The sequence below is a fragment of the Parasteatoda tepidariorum genome, chromosome 8, assembly GCF_043381705.1.
Source record: "Parasteatoda tepidariorum isolate YZ-2023 chromosome 8, CAS_Ptep_4.0, whole genome shotgun sequence".
Classification (NCBI taxonomy): Eukaryota; Metazoa; Arthropoda; class Arachnida; order Araneae; family Theridiidae; genus Parasteatoda; species Parasteatoda tepidariorum.
In genome coordinates this window covers 77,193,851-77,216,575 of record NC_092211.1, presented here as the reverse complement: position 1 = coordinate 77,216,575, position 22,725 = coordinate 77,193,851, and the positions used below count along the sequence as shown (strand labels likewise).

Here is a 22,725-nt window from a genome sequence, read left to right as displayed (position 1 = left end):
ATTCGAAGGATATTGTTAAAATACCAGCTCATTCAAAAGTTCAATTAAATAAAAAATATTGTTTAACATCATAACAAAAGGGTAAATAATATGAATGAAGATAATAACCAATATAAAGGTTGGCACCATAATCTGTTCAAAAAATTGATAATTTAAGTAGATGATAGTATTCTGACTAAAATATGCTTCAGGCTTTTATTTTCCGTCTCAGTAATAAATTGTGTAGCAAATAAATAATGGTACTTTGGGATTACCCCGTCGACTAGTCAACACTCGCGAAAATGCGCAAATCTTTTGAAGCCATCATAATGAAAAGCAATTTCCAAAATAAACATTCTAAACACATTAAATTTATCAAATAATAATAAAATAATGACAACAAAAAAAATTTAATTGGAAAAATACAAAATAAAAAAGTGCATTAAAAAGAATCAAAACAAAGTAAAAACCTCTATTTTTTTAATTACACATTGAATTCAATTAATTGAAAATATGCTTCATGACTTTCTTCGGAGCTAGACAAATCCCAAATGTGAATTATTTTGCAGCAGATTTAAAAAAAAAAAAAAACAGTTTCAACACACTAAAGAAAACTAACTAGGGTAGCCAAGGATTATGCAGAAAATATGATAAAATTTGGAGTTATAGGTGCAGAAGCTACCTTTCGGTGATAATAATGGGTTCGGTGAAAATGATCGATGGGATAATCCCAAGGTACGTAAATAATTATAGTCAAAAAAGTTTTTGTGTCCAGCATAAATAATTTTAATCAATATTAAATTTTAAAAAATCAAAATATAATTTTTTTTTCACAATTACTGTGAGAAAAAACAATTGGCTCATCAAAATAACATTTGAAAAAAATCTAACGATTAATTATAAGTTCTTGACTGCTAGTGACTTATTTTTAGAGAACATTTTCTAGAAACAAAATCCAATAAAGATTATTATTGTTGATAAGGAAATAAAATACTATATTTTGCATAAAAAATGCCTTTAAATTCATTTCAAATTAGAGTTGTCAGCAATTTATTACACTTCATTAAAGTACTTAAAAAAAATATGTGAGACAATTAGTGACACATTTTTTATTGTTATTATTTACTTGTTGAGGGTTCAGTAGTTGAGGCACTGAACTATCATTGTTAAGAATTGGGGCTTAATCCCTAATGGCGGTTTTAAGCCCACCCAGCTTGTATGGGAAGTAAAGGCAGTCAGCACACAATGCTGACCACATTGACACAATCAGGTCATTGGTCACAAAATTGTGATTCCTTAACAAACATGACCCCCTGGCCTACAATGAGCTGTTGTGAAAATGCTTCTGCTCATTTGTAAAAGGAATATTTTTTTGAATGGGAAAGATTCGTTTCAGAAAAGTTATATTTTACAGGACGTATTCACACGTTACATACATACAGGATATTTCCAAGACAAATTTTGACTAATTTGTATTTTTTCTCTATTAAAATACAAATAAAAAATTTGATTTTAATGCCTTTTGTTTCCTTTCACTTATATTATTCTGTATTTTCTTTTTAAATGAGACAAATATTCTTTTCCCCTAATACAGTTTTGTAACATATAGAACAAACATCATAAATTATTCTACAAGAGCCCTCACAAATCAATATTTTCTGTGTAATTTAAAAATACATTCACAAGAGAACTTAAGAGCAAGACACAGAAATAAAAATTTTATTAATAAACTTCAAAATCCATTTCTTTAAATTGTACCATAAATTAATGAGAATTAAGTATTTATACTCCATACAGATATTTCAAGGCCAACTTTCGTTCAGAAACATCTGTTGTTCAATATGAAGGAGCAAATTTTTTATGTATTATGTACTCCTGCAGCTAGAAACTTCAAAAAATGTTTTAATTGAATTAATTTTTTGCTTCATAAATATTTAATTTAAGTTTTGCTGCAATGCTAGTGCGATGTTCTCACTAAACATTCCAACTAGCATTTAACATTTAGAAAAAAAATTCTCACCAGTAGCTTCTGAAAAATAAATATCTGAGATTATGAAATTAACTAGTTCCTTAACTGCCAAACAAAAAATTTATTGCATGTAAACAATTTTTAATACCTTATAGGGAGGGAATACTATAAAATATTCATAAATTTAAAACCTTTAGCTCTGATTAAAGTGTTAATAAAATCATTAGCTTAATAAAAAGTAGTTTCACTTATTGTACTATTTCTAAAACAATTCTGCAAACTTTTTATATCACATAAGAGCTTCTCCCAAAGATACTTTAAGTGTCATTTTTAGGAAAACTAACATATATTACACAATTTATAGAAATGTAATAAATATGATGATATAAATAATTGACTACAGATAACACTTTGATTTAAATCACAGTTCTTCTTTAGATTGTTGCTTCACTAAATTCCAATAAAGACCTTTCTTTTTTGACAAACTACTATGATTTCCAATCTACAGAAATGAACACAATAAATTAATATAAATAGATAATAAATCTTTTAAAACGTATATAAATTTTTAAAAAAATTATTTTGTCTGAAAATTTATTGCGCTGAAAGTAGAGCTTTTTCAGAAATTTTTTTTTTTCAGAAATAATATTATAAACCATTTTTAGTATCTTAAGAATATATATATANTTCCCTCACTTGTCCCCACTGTTGATTTAAGAAAAGAAAAATATTATTTCTGAAAAAAAAATTTTTTTTTAGAGAAATTATATTTATGGAAAAAAATAAATATCAGAACGAACTAACTAAGAAAGACTACCTTCTAAAGAAGACTATCTCCTCTTAAAATGAAAGAAATATTGAAAATTGTTTCACACACAATTTTATTTCAAGATCATAAGCAGCCAATACGTATTTTGAAGAATTTAAATGCTGTAGAAAAGATGAAAATAGAAATTTATGTTGCTCAGCTACTGCTGCATTCGTAACTTCATTCCTCAAGTTTGAAATTTGATAACATGCATTATAAATTTTAATGGAATAACAAATATTACACACATTTATTCATGTGTGGTTAGAATTTAGCTCACTTCTTGAAGTTTCTTCAAATATCTAAGTATTGAATTGAAAATAATTTTGAAAAAATGCTTTCAAAGATATGTAGTTATATTAGTTGTCTAATATAAAAAGAAAATGTAAAGAAACTTATAATACACAAAAAATAATGCTTTTTTTTTCCCAGAAAATTTAAATTTTCAAGAAAAATGTAAAATTTTTGTAACAAATTTATGAAGGTAATTAAATTTGAGCCATCACATTTATTAGTATAATCATCCTTTTTATAAGATATTTTTCAATAATGAATAACTAACTAAATTAATAATAATAAAAATATATATATTTATATAACATCTTCAAATTATAGAATCTTTAGAATTTTTGAATTAAAAGTTTGAAATGTAATGAAACTATTCACCGGAACCTTGAAAATGACAAAATTCTGAAACATAATTATCTAAGGATAGTAACATAATTTTCTGAATTAAAAAAAAAACTATAATTAAATTATCCAAAAGCTAAATATCTTATTAGATTAACGGAAGCACTTATTATTTCTGAAAAGAAGTTGAGTTACACTAAAATGAAAAAAATTGATGAGTTGAGTCACCATTTACAGTACAATATTCATAATTTAATCATCATTTCTTTAAAAATTCTATTTTTATTTTTAGTGAAGGAGACATCAATCTAATTATATTCTTATAAATATTTTTTTTTATTATTATTATTTGGAAAAAAGACTATTTCTAAAACATCCTAATTTTTTTACAAATTGTAAGTTCCATTCAAAAACATGCACTCTAACATGGCTTGTTATCCTACACTCCTATTCTTAAATATTTTTTAAAATAAAAGAAACACATGTAATTAAGACAGGAAAACTTAATTTCAAGTGAAGTACATTGAAAATTTTAAATATATTCTAATATTCTTTTAACATGAAACTTCTGGATATTTTTATGGCAGCGAGTTCAATAACAAAAATACTTACAGTAGCATTTTTAAGTTCAAACAAAATGTTTATTTTTTATAAAATATCATCTAGCCTATACTAAGAAACTACTAAAATCAACACAGATTTTTTTCTAAATAACACATAAAAAATTTTTTTTACTTATATTAAATATTTACACATAAAATAAAGAATATAGTCTTAAATCATTAAAATAACTAAATGTAGCATACCTCAACTATTTGGCCTCTTTTTACTACAGCAATGAAATCTGCATTTTGGATTGTACTTAGACGATGAGCTATCACTAGCACAGTACGACCTAAGCAAATAAAAAGTGAAATATTTTATTCAGAAAAATTAATTTGTCAATTTTATAAAAACTAAATACAAACACGTTTTTCAAGATAAATGTTTTTAAAGTTTAGCATAAAAGTAAAACGTGCTTATTTATATATAGCTTATAAATCTTATTCTTTGATCGTCTTATTATTTCTTATAGAATTTCAAAGTTTAACAAAAGCTTTGAACTCTTACAAGTAAAAATTACTAATTCATAACCAGAATTGGATGGGTAAGAATATATTTTGTTGAAATAAAAATTTTCATGATGAAATAAAGTGAAAATGTAGCAAAAATTTTCAAGATAAAGTATATTACAAAACACATACCGATTTAATCTGATACCATATATTAATATGAAATTGTAAAAATTAAAATGCATGTGTTATACTGAGTATTTTAGCACACTTTTTAAAAAAATGTACTAAAAATAATATAAAGTAAAAATTATATAAAATGCCACACTTAATATAAAATTTGACATATTTAGAAAACTTAAACTACATAAGAATTTGATTCCATTACCTTTAACAGCATAATCTAGAGCTTCTTGAACAACTTTTTCTGATTCTACATCTAAAGCACTAAAAAAATTGAATGATTGATACAAAACATTTATTTATAGACATTATTTTATATAAGAAAAATTAATGTCTTTAACAAATTAAGTTAATTTGAATATTAGACAAGAGAGTTAGAGCTAAATAAAAATTTTCATAGATGAAATTTGAGATATCAAAACAAATGGAAAATGTTTGAAGCTATTTCAGAACCCTTTGATTAAAAGTTTTAAAGGGTATCATGGGAAATTGAAGATCTGTTCTATTAAACTTAGACTTAGAGGTTAGGCAGCTCTGACGAGCAGGGCACATTGACCAGAGGTCTATTGTACCCAGTTATATTAAACTTGATATACTTTCAGCTTTCAAAATATAGGGGAGAGCGTTGTACCTTGGCACGAACAGCATAGCCCAGCCATCAACTGGCGACTAACAAAACTAACCTGACATAGTTGTCTCCTTAGCCACAAAGGGTTAGTATAAAGTAGCTAGCATTACAGTGAGATTTGTGGGAGCTAGAAAATAAAAGGAAAAAATTTTATCGAAAAGTAAATTATTTATTTATTTCATTTTTTTCCTATTCTTTCCTAATTGACTAGTGTTAAACATTAAGATGGTGTATTGAACTTTTAATTGTGCTCTACTTAATGGTATGATTAGTTAATCTGAACAACTGACTGCAAACACTTCTACATGACGTGTTTTCGTTTGTTTGTTTTTTCAATGTGTTGTACCTTGGGACTGAATTGTTAAAACGTGAATGAACAGAATCTTGTGCTTGTTAAAATGGGAATGAGCACCTTCCTTTTAAGAAATGAAACAATGAACAAAATAGATGAAGAAAGAATGTGTAAATTGCATTTACCCTCAGCAACAGGGTATTCAGTGTGTCAGAAGCAATCACTAAGTTTCCAGTGCATATAAATTGCCCATGGACTACTCTGGTAAATAAGATTTTCTTATTTTTTCTATAATGTTTTGTATTTCAAAATTATTAAATAAGATTTATTAGCAATATTTTGTTTATTTTTCATTTAGTACCAAGGTACAACACCCTGCATTCCTAGGTACAATATGGTGTACCTTGGGACACTTTAAAAGGGCGTAAAAATAGTTTAATGCTCCTTTAAAAAATAACATATTTTAAATTTGAAAGTGGTTATAGATTACTTAAATGGTAAGCAATAAGATGCTGTTTACATTTCTACTATAATCTTTACCCAAGTAAAAATAACAATGTATGTTTTCAAATTGTTAACGCCTTCCCCTATGCATTGTGCAATAAATAACCAATTAAATACAATAAGTAACGATAAATAAAACACTATGACTACTCTCGAACAATGATGCAACAAAGTTTAAGAAAATAAAAAAATTTACCAATTTAGTTCTACCATCAAGTATTGAGCTTTAGTTGGAAATGTAAAACTCCAAGATGTTAAACGTTAATCATAACACAACACTCAACACACTAATAATTACACTATTAAAAATGTAATATTAATTATGGCAGTTAGTGTAGTGACATACTCACTTAGAGGCTATAAAAAATCTGCTATAGTATTTTAAGATTGATGATAATTTGTCCTTACTGTATCATTAGAAAATTACGATAAACATTGCAGCATAATAACAAAGGAGATCCAACTTTTTACTCTCACAAAAAAAGTAAGAAGCTTAAATGCATAACAATAAAGAAATATTACCATACATTTCCAAATATAAACCAATCTATGGATAAGCCAAAAAGCACGCTTTTTACTTGGAAATTCACCCAAAATTTAAAACTCGTATCATAAAAAAAAGGCATGCTACACTTCAAAATAAAAATGCATCCCTTCACTTGTAGCAATGGTAGATTTAATAATGGTTGCACTGAGGGTAAAAGAAGCATTGAGTTTAAGCATTCATACTCCAAAAATTTAAAAATAATAGCATTTCTTTCAAATTGTCCTTTTTTGGGTGCTTCTTTTTCAATTTTTATATTTAGGTATTCCATTTTCAACTTTTATTTTATGTATTTTTATGTTGCGTGTTTATATTTACTAATTATTGCTAATGCTCAATAAGTATGGAGCTTAAAGGAGAAGTATTTTTGCTGGTAATTCTCCTCCCGGAATATTTCAAAGTCAGTGGATCCAATTATAAGCAGATCCCATCCCCACATCCACACACACTTAAGCTTTCAAAAAATTTCTAAACTGTCTCAGCTCATATTTGGAAACATATGATATTTGTCAATACAAACCTAGTAGCTTCATCCAGTATTAAAATTTTTGGGTCTTTCAATAAGGCTCTAGCTATAGCAATTCTTTGTTTTTGACCACCAGATACCGTCGCACCACGTTCACCAAGAATAGTATTGTACCCATCATTGAAATGAGATATGAAACCATGTGCATTAGCCAACTTAGCAGCTTCTATGACCTAAACAAAGAAATTAATTTCATACAAAAATGCTTCAGCTCATTTTTTAATAAACAGAAACAACCTTTAAACTGTAAAATGACTTAAAATGACTTCACCTTTTCTGGTAGTACGGCAGCTTTCAGCCAATTCTTATTAAGTATCAATGAAAGCAGTGCCACAAAAGGTTATTAAAAAACTCTTTAAAGTTTAATCAAATTTCCAACTTAATTCCTGAAAATAGCCTCCTTAGTTTACATTCGATAAAGATTTAAACTAACAATCATTAATGTTAAATTTCCAAGTCTTACAAAATCATACAGAAAAATATTATAAAGTAATTTTGGCAAAATCTAAATAAATTTTATAAAAACTTTATCATTATTAATTATTTATAAATAGCACTTTTAATAAATATTAAGATTTTATAAGCTCTCATTTTCAAATTTGGAATTTATATTTCTGGAGTTTGTACAACTTTTTTTCCTGTACATATGTAATTTAAAATTTCTTAAAACACTCAAATCATCTTAATAAGTTGAAATAATTTTAATAATTAATGATCAAATAAACAAATATCCAAAGAATGAATAGTTTCTAACGGATACTTTCGAGCATGGGAAGATTGGAAGAGATCAAAAATTTGGCGAATTACCAATAGATAATATAGTTACCAATAGATAATTTGGTTACCAATAGAATTGGACCAATAGAATACAGTCAAAACTAAAGTCAACCCTGCATTAATAATATTACATTTTTAAATAATTTGGCTACAACTTCATCAAAAAGATCCTCAGAAATTAACATAACCCTGTAGTCGACACATTTTTGTGATTAGAGGAAGAAAGTAACATATAAAAAGAATTAAAAATAGATTTTGATATTTGATTAGTTGTAACACTGATTTAATAAGTTATACACTTGTATTGAATTAAAAAGTTAGCAGTCACACTAATTGTTCAGAGAAGAATAAAAAAAATTTGCTTTTTATAAAAATGTATGAAATTCATAATAAAAATGTGTTAATTCAATTTAACAGGGATAAAAAATCATTAAATTAAAGAAATTTTAAATGCTAGGAAGTATATAATGCCTATGATGGCATCATGATGGGATTTAGCCTATGATTCGTTTCAACTTTTTTAAATAACCTCTATCATCTTTTAAATTGGCCCCAAAAATTATATTAGAATTTTATTTTACCAAAGTAAATTAGCCTCGCCATGATAAAAGGAGCAGCAGATAAATATATGTGAGTACTACAATCAATTTAAACATTACAATTTTCAAAAATGTAACATTTTCAAAAAATTTAAATCCCATATTGTTTTATTCAAAATTACATAATTTTTAAAAAAATGAACATTAAAATTTTCTTTTGAGACAAAAATTAAAAAAAAATTTAAATATTTTAATAACTTTAATTTATACTATTTTAACTAGAAATTAAAATAATAAAAGTAAATAATAATAATCATAAACAACCACATATAATTTAAAAATGTATTACTAGAGAGAGTAAAAATCCTGATATGAATTTATTAATACTCAAAATTTTACAAATAAACGATTCATCTTTAAACAAGCAGTTTTCTACATAATTATTATTATTCACCTTATAAACATAAATATATTATTCTTTGTGATTATTTACCTCATCATCAGTAGCATCAGGTTTCCCATATCTTATATTTTCCATAATTGAAGTAGCAAATAAAACTGGCTCCTAAAATAAAACATCACAATTGAGAAAATATTCAATAATTACAATACAAAGAGAAATATTTTAAATCTGTACAAAATTTAAAGTCACATATAAAACAATTTAAACTCATATTATTAAAGTTACACTAGAAATAACATTTTAAAAAATTTCTATAATAAAAATAAATAACCAATAAAACGGTTAGTTTAAATGTCAGAAAATAACAACTTTTTAAACAATTTACACTGCCTGGAATTTTGAATACTTAGCATCTACAGTCACATTTTTTAATAAATTCAAGTAAACCAAAGGAAATCTTTAATTGATGGAGTAGTAACTTAACAAATTTTAAATGAACTATTTAAGACAATAACAACTTTGAATGAGGCATCTGCTTTCAAATGAAAAAACTAATGAACTAACAATATTTATGCATATTACGTATAACACACAATATGAATTGTCAAGCTGTAAAATTGGATAAGCTATCTATCTTTCCTTTTACTAAAAGTGAAGGCAAATTTTGAAACGGAAGTAATTTTCAATAATTGTAACAAAATACTGTAAGAAGAAAGGTTATTGACTATCTGTAAGATATTCTGTCGCTAATTCTATAATATTTTATTTTAGCCAAATAGTTTAGAATAATTTTTTATTTGAAGGAGTAGTAACAACAAATTTGAAATAAACTATTTAACACAATAACAATTCACGAAACTTACAAATAAAAGAATTAGTAATCCAGCAATAATATATTTATAAAAAGGATATATTATTATGCAAAAATGTAGAAAACTTCATAATTTACAATTGTTAAATATCCACATAATTTTATTTTTCTGAAAAAATTTTTCATTTACCAAATAAACTTTACTTGACGGATTTTTCCATGCAACTTTGCTTTCTTTTTCAATTTTAAGAATCCTTTAAGAAACTTATGCTTATTACTATAACTTTTCACAGACCCAGGTTTTGTCAACCTGCATTAAACTTCGTGATAACTACTTGAGATTTTGATCCAAAACAATTGGCTAACTTAAATATTAATGACAACAGAGTGTTCAAAAATATTTAAAAAATGAGTGATCCATGTATAAAATTCAAATAAGCTACATGCAAAGAATATGCAAAAGAAAGCTCTAAGCTAGACTAAATCTGATTTAGCAGTTCAAAGGCAGTATTTTATTTTATAATCAGTGTATTATTTATTTTATAACCACTGAGGATATGTTATGTCAGCTCTGTAGTGGGATTGAGCAGGGAGCAGAGTGAATATCAACTAGTCACAGCTGAGATGAAAACCTGGTTTACCTAACTGGTAGGCAAATGCTCTATGCCCTGAACCAGCACAGCTCTCAAAGGTAGCATTAGAAAGATTTCCATAACTTACAATAAAAGAAAATCAAGCAAGCGAGAGCTTTAAAAGAGCTGTATCCAGCTATGACCAAAGTTTTTCTGAAACAGCAAAAATTTTGAAGGAATGTTCAGTTTGTGGATTAACTTCTCTTTAATTTAACAATCATTATTTTATGTTGAATATGGATGTAAGATAACTTAGATAAAATCTTTACTATAATGAAAAAATTGCAATTGAAACAAGTAGGAAAACACAAAGTTTAATCTCAAATTGAGATTTTTTTTTTTGTCTGTTTTAGCTGTTTTCTAGATCTTTTACAATCTGTCTGCAACATTTTTAAAAATTGCAGCATCTTTGAGACATAATTTCAAAAATATTTCTGCTTAATTTATGTGGTCTTATTCATAAAAATACAATATGAGTCATTTAGCTTCAAAATTAGATAAGCCACACAGATTTCCTATCACTCGAGATGAATATGAATTTTGTAGCAGAAGTTATTTTCAATTCCTGTAAAAATACTGAACAGTAAAATTTAGGTTATCACTGCTTCTAGCAGAGTTTATCTTTCAAGTCTAAAATAGAGTTATTTTCATATAAATTTTCTTTAAAAAAAAGCTGGATTTATCTTTTACAATTTTATAACTCACATAAATATTAATTAAAGTGCATAATCACACAAAAAAGTGCCTTTTTGAAGCTAATTTAATTTTTTTTCAATGGATTCAAACCATGGGTAAAAGTAGTTGCTTGGAGTTAGGAATACAACTTTATTCAAAGGAAGAGCATACATAAATATTAAATTCTCATTCACAGCTATCCAGGATGAAAAAAAATTTAAATAATGACAACTCCATAGTTCGTTGATTTAAATCAGCTTGATTTAAATCACGATTTAAATCATGATTAAAATCAAATGATTTTTTTAAAAAAATCATTGATTTAAATCAACTGATTTTTATATATATATTATATTGATTTTAAAAGTTAAAAAACAGTGCTTTAAATTATTGATACTTTTATTATTTTCTTTTCTTAGTTTTAAAATTTATTTTAAATAAATTGCTGCATTAATTAATTTTAGTTAACGAAATTACTTTCTTTCTTGGAGTGTGTTAAACACATTTAAAATTACATGTTTAAAAATCTTTTGATTCTTAACATTGAAAGTACAGATTAAAGTAAATATTTAATGCTGTCTTAATATAGACTTGCATAGCTGTAGAAAGTAAATAAACATGCTTTTTTTTCAAAAAGCAAATGTTAATTAAAATTCTACCTTTTGATTAAAAAAGCATGAAATTCAAATCTACATTATAGTTTATTGATGGAAATTTCTATATTTCTAAAGCTTGAGGTTATATTAAAAAGAAATTACCTTAATATGCCAAAAATAGAAAGAAAAAAAAAAGCTGAGTTCAGATATTTTTTTCCTGATATAGTGTCATTCTTCCCTATCAAAGTCTATTTGAAGCAGTAGGGTTATTAACTGGTTTTTATTTTTCTTCTCATAATATGTTTACGGTATCTTTGAAATTATCAGATTTTCTTTTGTGAAAAAAAATTCCAATGAGTACATAGATTTTTTTAAAAATGTTTTTTAGCTTAACTTATGTATTTTGATAAAGGATTAAAAATGAATATTTTAACATAAAAATATATAGATTGAATATTTATTTTTTGATGAATAACAACATTTATAAACACAATCTGTTGCATTTATTTTGCCATTTTATAAATCATGAGAAAAAAAAGAGATCACAATTTTAAATTAAAATTATGCTGTGCTAATTGAAACTTTGTGTTATTAGTTAAAGTAGTATTCTTTAAATTATCTATTTTATCTTGTCTTTTAATTTCAATCATGCCTTTGTATCAAAATGGTCGCTATGCATTATAATGAAAAATTATTTTAGTAAGTTAGAGCTTCTAAAATATTGTTATAATATAGTTTTAATATTAATTTAATTTTGATTAAACATTTATAAAGTTTTTTTGATCATAAATTAAAGCTCTTATAGTGTATTTAAATAAAAATCAAAAAAATCTGATTTAAATCAAAAAAATCCGATTTAAATCAAAATAATCCGATTTTTTTGATTTTTTTTAAAAAAATCAAAAAAATCACGAACCTTGTCCATAAGACATATTTCCTTTATATAATATTTATACCTAAAATTTAAAAATAAACAAATATTCAATTCTAAAAATGAAATAAAGATTTCTCAGTGCTCAAAATAATTTTATGACTGAAATCAGCCCCAACACTCAACCTAAAATATAATAAAATACTTTGTGGCTTATCCAACTATCAGCCCTAACAGTCCTGGGCTCAGAATTTAATACTGGAAGAAATAATTAAATAGTGCGGCTTCAACAAATGTTTAATGTTATAGTTGTTACATAAATAGTAATGAAACATAAAACAAAACCTACAGTTTATGCATTATAATAATACAACCTGATCAATATAGCCTATAACTTTCCCTCGAAGCCAACAAGGATCCAATGATTTAATGTCAACTCCATCAATTTTAATTGCTCCATTTTCCACATCATAAAATCTCTCAAGTAAACTAGCAACAGTTGATTTTCCTAGGTGGGGGGAGAGATACAGAAAAGTTCACTACTGTTTCAAAGAAATAAAGAAGAAAATGCATTATCTAAATACAAAAATATTACTGATGTATTAAAATAAAAAAGTTTAAATTGCAAATAAAATACAGTGTAAATTATTTGCATTTGCTACTAAATTTCAAACAATTAGTTATCATGCATTCAATAGAGTTGTGTTGTTCCAAACATTCATTTAAATTGTAAAAATAAAAAATTCAAGTAAGAGTCATATAGTAAGTTCAGATTTAAGTAAGTTAATATTTCAAATCTGTAACAGTAAAATTTTTCGTGCAATAAACAAAATCAAAATAATAATGGAAATAATAATAATGGTAATAATTATAATAATGATAACATTTTAAATCAGTACCTCCACCAGAAACTCCACATAAGGCAACCATTTTTCTAGGTGGCAAAGTTAAATCAAAATGTTGCAAAACAGCCTATAATGGATATGTTAAAAATAAAATTATTGCTTTCAATATACTATAATCAGTAAATCATCAGTAAAATTACTAGATAAAAAATGTAATACAATGAGCAGGTACAAATAAAAAAAAATTCCATTGTACCATTCATTACCAAAAATGATAGCAAATCAATTTCCTTACTTAAATTTATCAAAGAAATATCAAGGAATTTTATAAACCAGTTTCCTTTCAGTTTTAAAGTCTAAAAAAAATCAAATATTCTTATTTTTTGAAAGAAATACATCAAATTTAGCTTTTTAATGATGAAACTAATGCAGTAAGCCAAAATGCATCTTGATATGTTTCAATTTATTAAAACATAATAAGTACTTCAATAAGACAAAAATAACACAATAATTCAAAAATCTCACTTTAAATTTTTGTTTATGCGTAAATAGTACCAAACTACTTTCTCTGGTAAAAAAAAATTATTTTACAACTTTTTGTTATTTGAAAGATAATTTTAACAAATTTCTTATGAAAAATGCTATATTTTAGTAAAAATGAATAGAATCTACAAGAAAATATGAAAAACGAATGTGACAAAGTAAAGGAGGAAAATAATAGACCAGTTATACAACTCATTGTAACATATATTACAGCGTTATAAAAGTTTGTTTTCACATAATACTGAACTTTTGGCCATGCAGATAGAATGAGTTTCCATCCTCAATTTTGTTTTCCCATAAGCACTGAACTTTTAGCTACGCACATAGAATGAGTCTCCGTGAAGACAGAATGAGTCTACCCACCCATTTGGAAGAAAGACACTGTGCTTAAGTTTTGTTCCAAATGGGTGGGTAGACTCATGCTGTCTTCATGGAGACTCATTCTATCTGCATGGCAAAAAGTTCGTTATTTATTTGAAAACAAAATTAAAGCGCTGTAATGCATGTTACTATGAATTGTAACATTTCTCATTCTTTTAAGAAAAAAAATATTGATGTAAACAAGCTGCTAGTATATAGCTAAGTGTCAGTGCATGAAAATCACACTTAGAGCATGAAAATCACACATGTAAGTGTATGCTATTAAAATAAAGTGTGGTCATGCAAAACATAATTTTTATTTTGCTCTACGTAGTAGAAAATTGCTTGTATATATATTGTAAGGACAGAGAGTGAGTAAAATAATTTTAAGGGAGATAGAAATAAATTATAATGTAATATTTTATGTGTTTATGTTTGTGTTCAAATTTGTATATTAAAGAAAAAAAATTTGATTTAGCATTAATCACTGGGAACACTTAAAAATATTTTTCAATTTTTTTCCTTAAAAGGAGAAATGTTACAACACATTGTAACATATATTACAACGCTTCAATTTTGTCTTCACATAAATACTGAACTTTTGGCAATGCAGATAGAATTAGTTTCCATCTCAATTTTGTTTTTACATAAGCACTGAACTTTTGGCTATGCACGTAGAATGAATTTCCATGAAGTCATAATGAGTTTACCCACCCATTTGGAAGAAAGACACAAATGTTACAACTCATTGTAACATATATTACAACGCTTCAGTCTTGTTTTCACATAAATACTGAAGCAATGTAATATATGTTACAATGAGTTGTAACAATCAGGAATATTTCTTTAATTGTCTGCTTTAAATTTATAATTGTCCACGAAACAATGAATACATGGAAAACAAATATCAATTTAGAAAAAAAATAGGAGAATTTGGTATGATCTAAAATACATTAATTTTAAAAAGTTCAATATTAAATATCAAGAATGATATACTTTAAAAACCACCATAAATAACAATATTACAATACATAGTCATATTTCAAAGAGCTTGAAATAAAATAGTTTAATTTTAAAAGTACCTGATTAGGTCTTGATGGATATCTAAAAGTAACATCACAAAATTGTACTTCTCCATAAAGCTCAGTATCCTCAATTATTTTCCCTCCTTTCAAAGGTATCTCTGGAGATAAATTCATGTACTTTAAAATAGAAATAAAAATAGTATTTAGTTTCTGAATACTTTCACACCTAAATAAATGTCAGGTAAAACTTGGTTACTTGAAAAATTCTTGCACCTGCAGCTAAACCACGAATGAACTGCCCAAATAATAAGGACAGATGAGCAAGGGATCTGTAATAAAAAATAAAACTAACATATGTAACTAAAAACGAAATTCATAAACAAATAAGTTAGTAACAAATAACAAAAAATACTTAAACACTTTTTCATGACTTTCACATAAAAATGAAGTTTTGAGGAGAAATGAGAAAATTGAATTTGAAAAAAAAAATTCCTAATTAGGATTCTTAGAATTAAGTGCATTCTTTACAAACAGAAAAATAAATTCCTTATCAAAATTTTAATAATGAATAAACTAACCATGTATCAGACAAAGAAATTTTCAGTATCATATTAAATTATACATAACATATATAAACCGATAGATACTAACTTTTTTTTTGCAATCAATTAGAAGAAATCTAAATGCATGCATAATTAAAAAATAAAAAATAACTGCAACTATCTTGCATAGTTATTTTATCAAAAACGCATTGTTTTAATAAACATAAAAGAATTCATATCAATTCAATCATTCTTTGTTTAACAGAATGTCTTTAAATATACACATAATTTTGAAGTCATTATCTAGATGTTTCGAGTTTTCTTGTTGCTATGGGACATTTTTATGCAAAAAGTTAATGGTAATAATGAGTATGTCTGATTGCAGCAATTGAAGAATTGAATTTATAAGAATAAGGATCTAATATAGAGTAGGTGTCCCTAATTTTTGCATTGCTTATGAATTATACTCACCGATTCTTTACATGAAAATTCTCTTAAGTTCACATTAAAGTATGAACTTTCCTGTGACTACATGCAATCTACATTTGACAATCAAAATGGATGCTGCTTGGAAACATATTCAAAATCTTTATACGAAAAAGCACAGACCTTCGAAATTTTCAAGAGAGGAAAAAAAGAGAGCATGAACCAAAAATTTGTCTGTCATACTCTAAAAAGAATCAGAAGCACTGGTGTTTGTTCAATTCATATTACAGATGGAATAAAATAATAGTTAAGACAGCAAATGGGATCAAAGCTGTTGGAGAATGGATTAAGCACAATCCATATCAATCTGTTTGAGGCATTTAAAAAAATATGCAAATATCAACATCATTGATGAGAAGAACAGGGTTGTGACTTTATCTCTTCAGAAGATAAACTTTTTTTATTCTGCAAGACAGTCACAACCGGCAAACCAATTGTATATCAATAGCAAGTCTTACTATAGTATAACTTCAGTAAACTTCATAACTTAATAGTCAGTAATAATTTAAGATCCAATTTAAATATCATAAGTTCAATTTTAAATCTCAATCATCCAACTTCACAGCAAATAAGAGAAATTTGATGTTTCATTGAAGAACTTAAAAAGTGATAGTTTAATTAATACTCAGTAATGAAATTAATACTAAATATCATAACATTTTATCATATTATTGCTAAGTAAATAACACTATCTCTAAGACCCGCACTAAGAATATTTATTAAAGTAAATTATCCAGGAAATTATGCAAATATCAAAAGTGTTAGTCAAATTTAAAAACTCTTAGCCAAAAGCAAACTTTAACAATTTTTTCCCCATTGAAAACTTTAAGTTAAAATACAAATTAACTATAAATTGAACTATTTTTAAAATGCAAATTCAAATGAAGAGTCATTTTAGAGTTGAGGAGGAGTAAATGAGCAATAAATGGGGGAGAGGATCCAAAATGTAGATGTTTTATTATCTATGAGGAAAAGATATAAGAATAGGTTTGGGTTGATTTTTGATAGCTTCTTAGACTAGAGCAGTAATATAAAGATAAACCTGAAGCAACATTTGATGTCTTCATACATTCCGACTGTCTTTTAAATGAATATATTTCATTTCAAATAAAACGTTTCATTCTGAAATATATTCATTAAATGAATATCTTTCATTTCAAATAAAACGTTCAAACTGTCTCACTAACTTTTTACTGTCGCAATTGTAATCGTTTAGAAAAAACAGGATCACGGTAGAAGATAAGTTATTTGAATCAAATTGTTTTATTCTGCTTTATATTTTACTACTTGCAGAGATTTTTTTAACAAAATTTCAGCAGGGGTTTAACAAGTTTATTGCCAACTGTGTGCAGATGGTTATACTACAAATCGATTATTGAAAAGTGGTACTATGTAAAGATAAAGTTACATTTTCTTTTATTAGTAACCGCCTTAATTTTTAAATTTTACAATAAGTTTACTTTAATAAACTAAACAATATGATATTGTCTCGAGAACACATAATTTTTGAAAAAATAGTTGAATGATAATATGCATCTAGTTACCACTTAATCTGATTAATTGACACAAATTTTTCCGCATGTGAAACTGCAAACGAACATATTAATCTATATTGTACATTTTACTTCATTTTTTTTCTTCCTGATGCTTACATAATATCTCTTGTTGCTTACATTATCTGGACTTAATATAACTCTAATTAGTTATGCAATATATCTGAGGGAAATCATTGTAATCAAATAAAAAATACAAGATTTGTTCAGTAAAATTCATTTAGATACAATTTTCAAGATCAAAGGGGATACACACACATATAAATATATATATATAGTATAGAAAATCATTTGCCAATACTTTTGCCAAAACACAATTTGTTAAAAATGAATTATTTTATCACATTTAGCGAGATGGAGAATGCTGAGTGAGGGCTCTGTATCTGGTATTTTTTAAGCTAGTTTATTTTTTGACTAGAAAATATTGAAGTGAACTTTCAATAATACTTACAAGTAAGTTTTCCATTTGATTAGGTTAGTTGCAATAAATAGGAATCAACCTGCTATAGTAGAAAAATTTATTATGCATGCTAAACAAAAACAAAAAAACAAAAAAAAAAGATTTACATAGTTCTTAAAAGAATTTTCTCTTAACTTAGTTATGATGAAAATCAAAAGATTTCTTTTTTCCACTGAATTTTCAAGGTTAGCGTTTGTGTGAAATCCTTCCTAACCTTTCTATTCATCTTGAGTGTGAAATTGCTGACATGATTACTGAAGTAGTGTGCATATTAATGACTAACATATTCTTACTCTTAGTGGAGTTTTACTCAAAATATTATTATAGAAGCACAGAATGATAGTCATAATAAAAAGACAAATAAAAGTGAAGCTCAGAATTGCTCAAAAAATTATAAACAATGTATCAAATTGAGGGAAATATTTTGCTATACATGGATTTAAAAAAAAAAAAAAAAAAGTTCAATTCAACTATGATAAATGCATGGTAATTACAAAACAAAAGTAGAGAAACAAATGTCTTTTATTTCTTTTAATTGTGGGTTTTTCAGACAAAAGGTTTTTAAATTAGCTTCATTTAGCGAAGAACATATTCTGTAAATATCAGATAATTCAGATTTTAATGCAATTTACACAAGACAATAGCAATTTTATTATGTAATGTCAAAAATCAAAACATTATAATACTTTTGTATAGTTTGCGTGGCAACAAGAAAGGCCATCATGCTTCCAGGAGTCATTTCAGCAGAGCACATCAAAGATCCTCCCACGCATAAAACACCCAACACAATACCTAATAAATAAAAATGCAAAGAAAATCAAAGTATTTTAATCACTTCTTATAGATTCTGGTTATTAATTTATAAAAATTCATTTAGAATATAAAATAATTTTTAAAAGTCACAACTTTATATACAAATATATTTATTTCAAAATAATAATAGAATCCATTAGTTCCAATCGTGAATATTTTTTTGCATATTTGCTTAAACTTTCAAGTTCTTTATATAAACCAAAACTAATCTGAATAAAGTAAAATGTGATTTTCCGCTGACAAAATATCAATTTTCAGTTTATCAGCCACTTGAAACTATAATGAAATTTCAATTGAACAAGCACGCTAAGGAAAATATTACAATGCAGTATTTTGTCAAAACTTTTATGTGCATCAGGTTGTCCTGCAGTATTTCCTTTGCACTATATTTATTAATGTAGGAAATTTAGTTATAATCATGAGATCTATATTATTTTTTGTATTTATTGAAGATCTTAAGAACCAGAAATAAATTTTTGGGGATCTAAAATTATATGCTATGCAAAGAAGAAAATTTCAGGTTACTCTAAACTTACAAATGCCACATGAAATTTAGTAATTGTTGAATTATGTAATGTACAAACACATTAGTTTAGCAACACCATTCTGATTTTGCTCAAAAAGTAAAAAAGAAAAGTAAGCATTATAGCAAATTAAAATAAAATATTCTATAACTTATATTTTAAACAATATAAATATGTCACATTTTAATTTGTACATATAATAGGACAATTACTATATATTGATATTATTTTTAATATTTTTAGTTTTTTAAAAATAGTATCCACTCTGAAAACACCAAATAAACTGGTAAGTTAAAATTTAATTTCCTTTTTTAAAGACATTGTCAGCTAATTGAGTTTCAGAAAGTTAAACTTTAGTTAAATCTACAAGAAAATTAAATTTATAACATTAAAACTTTAACTGCTAGAATAAAATCATACAAAATTTTCTAACCATATTCTCTACTTTTCCACTAAATAAAAGGCAAAAAAATTCAATTCACTTCACTACAATCACTTCAATTCAGATCATTATTAGAATGTTTAGTTCGATTTTAATTTACTTCTTTTTAGAAAAGAAAAAAAAAACAATACAGTGTCTGTATTACTAATTTGATTGAACATAAAAGTAATAACTTTAAAATTAAAATTTTAAAATTTAATTTTAGTGACACTATACATGGATACTCAAGGAAAGAAAAACTATTTTTTGATTACAGATATGAAACTATTTTTAAATACTGGCATAAAATTTTTAAGCATTTAAAAAGTATTCTGAATGGTTGCTTCTTAATTTAATAAAGAAAACACAATAATTTATTTTTTTGCTAAGCTTTGAAATGGTAAGCTCATCAAGAGAAATTGTTGATTTTAAGAAATCAAGTTATTAATAACAAAGTCAGATTTAGTAGTTTTGATAATATAAAAAAAAAGATAAAATAGTTTATTTTCCAGGTTTTTACAAAAGAATAACTCTAGAATGTATCAACATTGCTTTAAACCAATCAAAATATTTCCTATTTTTGAAACTATAAATTGCAAATATATAATATAACTGCAGAATATTATAGCATTTTGAGAAATTTAATCACAATAAATAAATAATGATATTATGAAACATAATATCATTATTCTGAAAGGTGCCCTTTGTCATTATTCATATTTTGTACACTGAGTTACAATTATAAAATAAGTACAACATTTGCAGAACTATTGCATTTTAACAAGCTTGATCACAAAAAAAAAACACAAATAATAAGATGAAGCTTAATAAAACTTATTCTGAAGTGCATGAAACTGTGTAATCAACCAAAACTTTTCATATTCTGCAAATTCTAAGTTGAAATTATGAAATAAACAAGGCATTTGCTATATTTCTTTTAGCAAATTTGAAAGAAAGTAGCATATTCTTATCACAAGTAGCATAAAAATGAAACATTTAAAAAAGTTTCAGCATAAACAAAAAGAAAATATCAAACCATTTAGAGCAAGATTAGCAAGTCCTTGAAATAGACCAATGCCTACTCCTAATGTGCTGTTTAATTTTCTAACTTCATCGACTTGGTTAGAGTAAAGCCTAAGAAAAACATAATTGTCAACTTAAATAATTAAATGAAATGCTATACTTAATATTATTGAAGTATAGATACTGTACAGAAAGATGCATACTCTTTTTCTGCTTCTTCCATGGCAAATGCACGAACTGTTTTAATGTTACCAATAGCTTCATCTGCAACAGCTGATGCTTGTGCAATCTATAAAAGAACAATAAGCAATAACATTGAAAAAATTATGTTCACAAAATTATTGCAAAATGAAAACGGGTTAAAATATTTTAAGATGATTTTCACAGAAAATTAATAAAATGATGAATTATAAATTTCATTCATAAACAATCAAAGTCTTATGCATCATTATTATAGATGTCGTTCAGCACTAACAGTTTAGTATGTCAAATAAATTTAGTAAACTCAGTTAGCTAGTAAGTGAAAAAACAAATGAAAAAGTCATGTGATTGACCTAAAACAATCTGTTTGATTAAAAATTATTGCTAAATAATATAAATTCTAATTAAAAAGTGAATTTGACTTGTTTCTATGTGACATACATTAGAAAAATACTTTTAAGTTTCATAGACTTCTACTTAATAAGATCAAATTTAAAATAAGGCATATTGAGTAAAAAAATGCACAAGATTGCTTAAAAAATATATATGTCAGCTATTAATAAACTACATAAAAAATGTATAATATGCTTGTTTGTGCAATTTTAAATATTTTATTACATCAGTTTCATGCACTTGTAGGTCAACACTGAATAAAAATATATAAATAAAAATGAATAACAACCCAAGTATTTATGATTTGTAATAACAAGTTGGCAATAACAAACTTTTCTAACCTTAAAATTTTAACAAACTTTAAAAAAATAAAGATGTAAAACATTATGACGTCCGGATAAAGGACTTCATTGATGATTAATGATATTGATTTTTGATGAAAATGAAGTTAAAAATAAAAATTTAAGAAATTTAATCATACCTGAGATTGAGCCTGTTTTGACATTTTTCTCAATATTCTTCCAATAAAAGTACCAGCCACAACAATGACAGGTACAACACCAACCATTAAAGCTGTCATTTTTGGTGATATTAAATACAATGAGACAATGCAACCAGTTGTCTAAAACACAATTTTATATTTTGATGTAAAACTCTAAGAAACATTATCACTTTTGCAAAAGTTTTAGAAATATATACACACTTGAGCAATGCTTCTTAAACCTTGAGATATACAAAGTTTGTAACAACTTTTGAACTCTTGAACATCATTAGTTAATCTAAGCAAAATTAATAAAAATTACATTATAATTAACTGAAATTACATTATAATTTGCAAAATTTTAATTTACTATCATAATAATTTCCATTTACTATCGTAATGTTATTTTTTTTTAATTTTTATTTATTAAAATCATCTAGTAAAATAAAAAATGCATGGAGGAAAGAGGTCTAGTGTGAATATTTCTGTTATCATTCAAAATTTTAGCAGAATAGCAAAACCGTGTCATGATTTCACATGCAGCTGCATAACAGCACACTTAATCATTTTAAGGAGATTTAGATATAATTTTACAATATTTTTTTTCTTTCAAAACAGTTGAAAAATACAATATAC

The 22,725-nt window shown here is 25.6% G+C and overlaps 1 protein-coding gene across 2 annotated transcripts in view; it reads right to left on the bottom strand.

Annotated features, from left to right (window-relative positions):
* Window positions 1–1,670: 1,670 nt before the first annotated feature.
* Window positions 1,671–22,725, bottom strand: part of LOC107438214 (mitochondrial potassium channel ATP-binding subunit) — a 29,033-nt gene continuing 7,978 nt past the window's right edge. Inside the window, exons 6-19 of one of the 2 annotated variants that reach the window (XM_016050442.3) lie at window positions 22,312–22,387; window positions 22,090–22,230; window positions 21,218–21,303; window positions 21,028–21,125; window positions 18,920–19,025; window positions 15,449–15,521; window positions 15,250–15,369; window positions 13,319–13,391; window positions 12,794–12,927; window positions 8,925–8,996; window positions 7,110–7,288; window positions 4,827–4,885; window positions 4,193–4,281; window positions 1,671–2,450 (exon numbers count right to left, since the gene is read on the bottom strand). In XM_016050442.3, the coding sequence (XP_015905928.1) occupies window positions 2,370–2,450; window positions 4,193–4,281; window positions 4,827–4,885; window positions 7,110–7,288; window positions 8,925–8,996; window positions 12,794–12,927; window positions 13,319–13,391; window positions 15,250–15,369; window positions 15,449–15,521; window positions 18,920–19,025; window positions 21,028–21,125; window positions 21,218–21,303; window positions 22,090–22,230; window positions 22,312–22,387 (1,387 nt within the window). In that variant the 3' untranslated portion in view covers window positions 1,671–2,369. The remainder of the gene's footprint in view (window positions 2,451–4,192; window positions 4,282–4,826; window positions 4,886–7,109; window positions 7,289–8,924; window positions 8,997–12,793; window positions 12,928–13,318; window positions 13,392–15,249; window positions 15,370–15,448; window positions 15,522–18,919; window positions 19,026–21,027; window positions 21,126–21,217; window positions 21,304–22,089; window positions 22,231–22,311; window positions 22,388–22,725) is intronic. The other variant, XM_043038651.2, reaches the window with a different exon arrangement.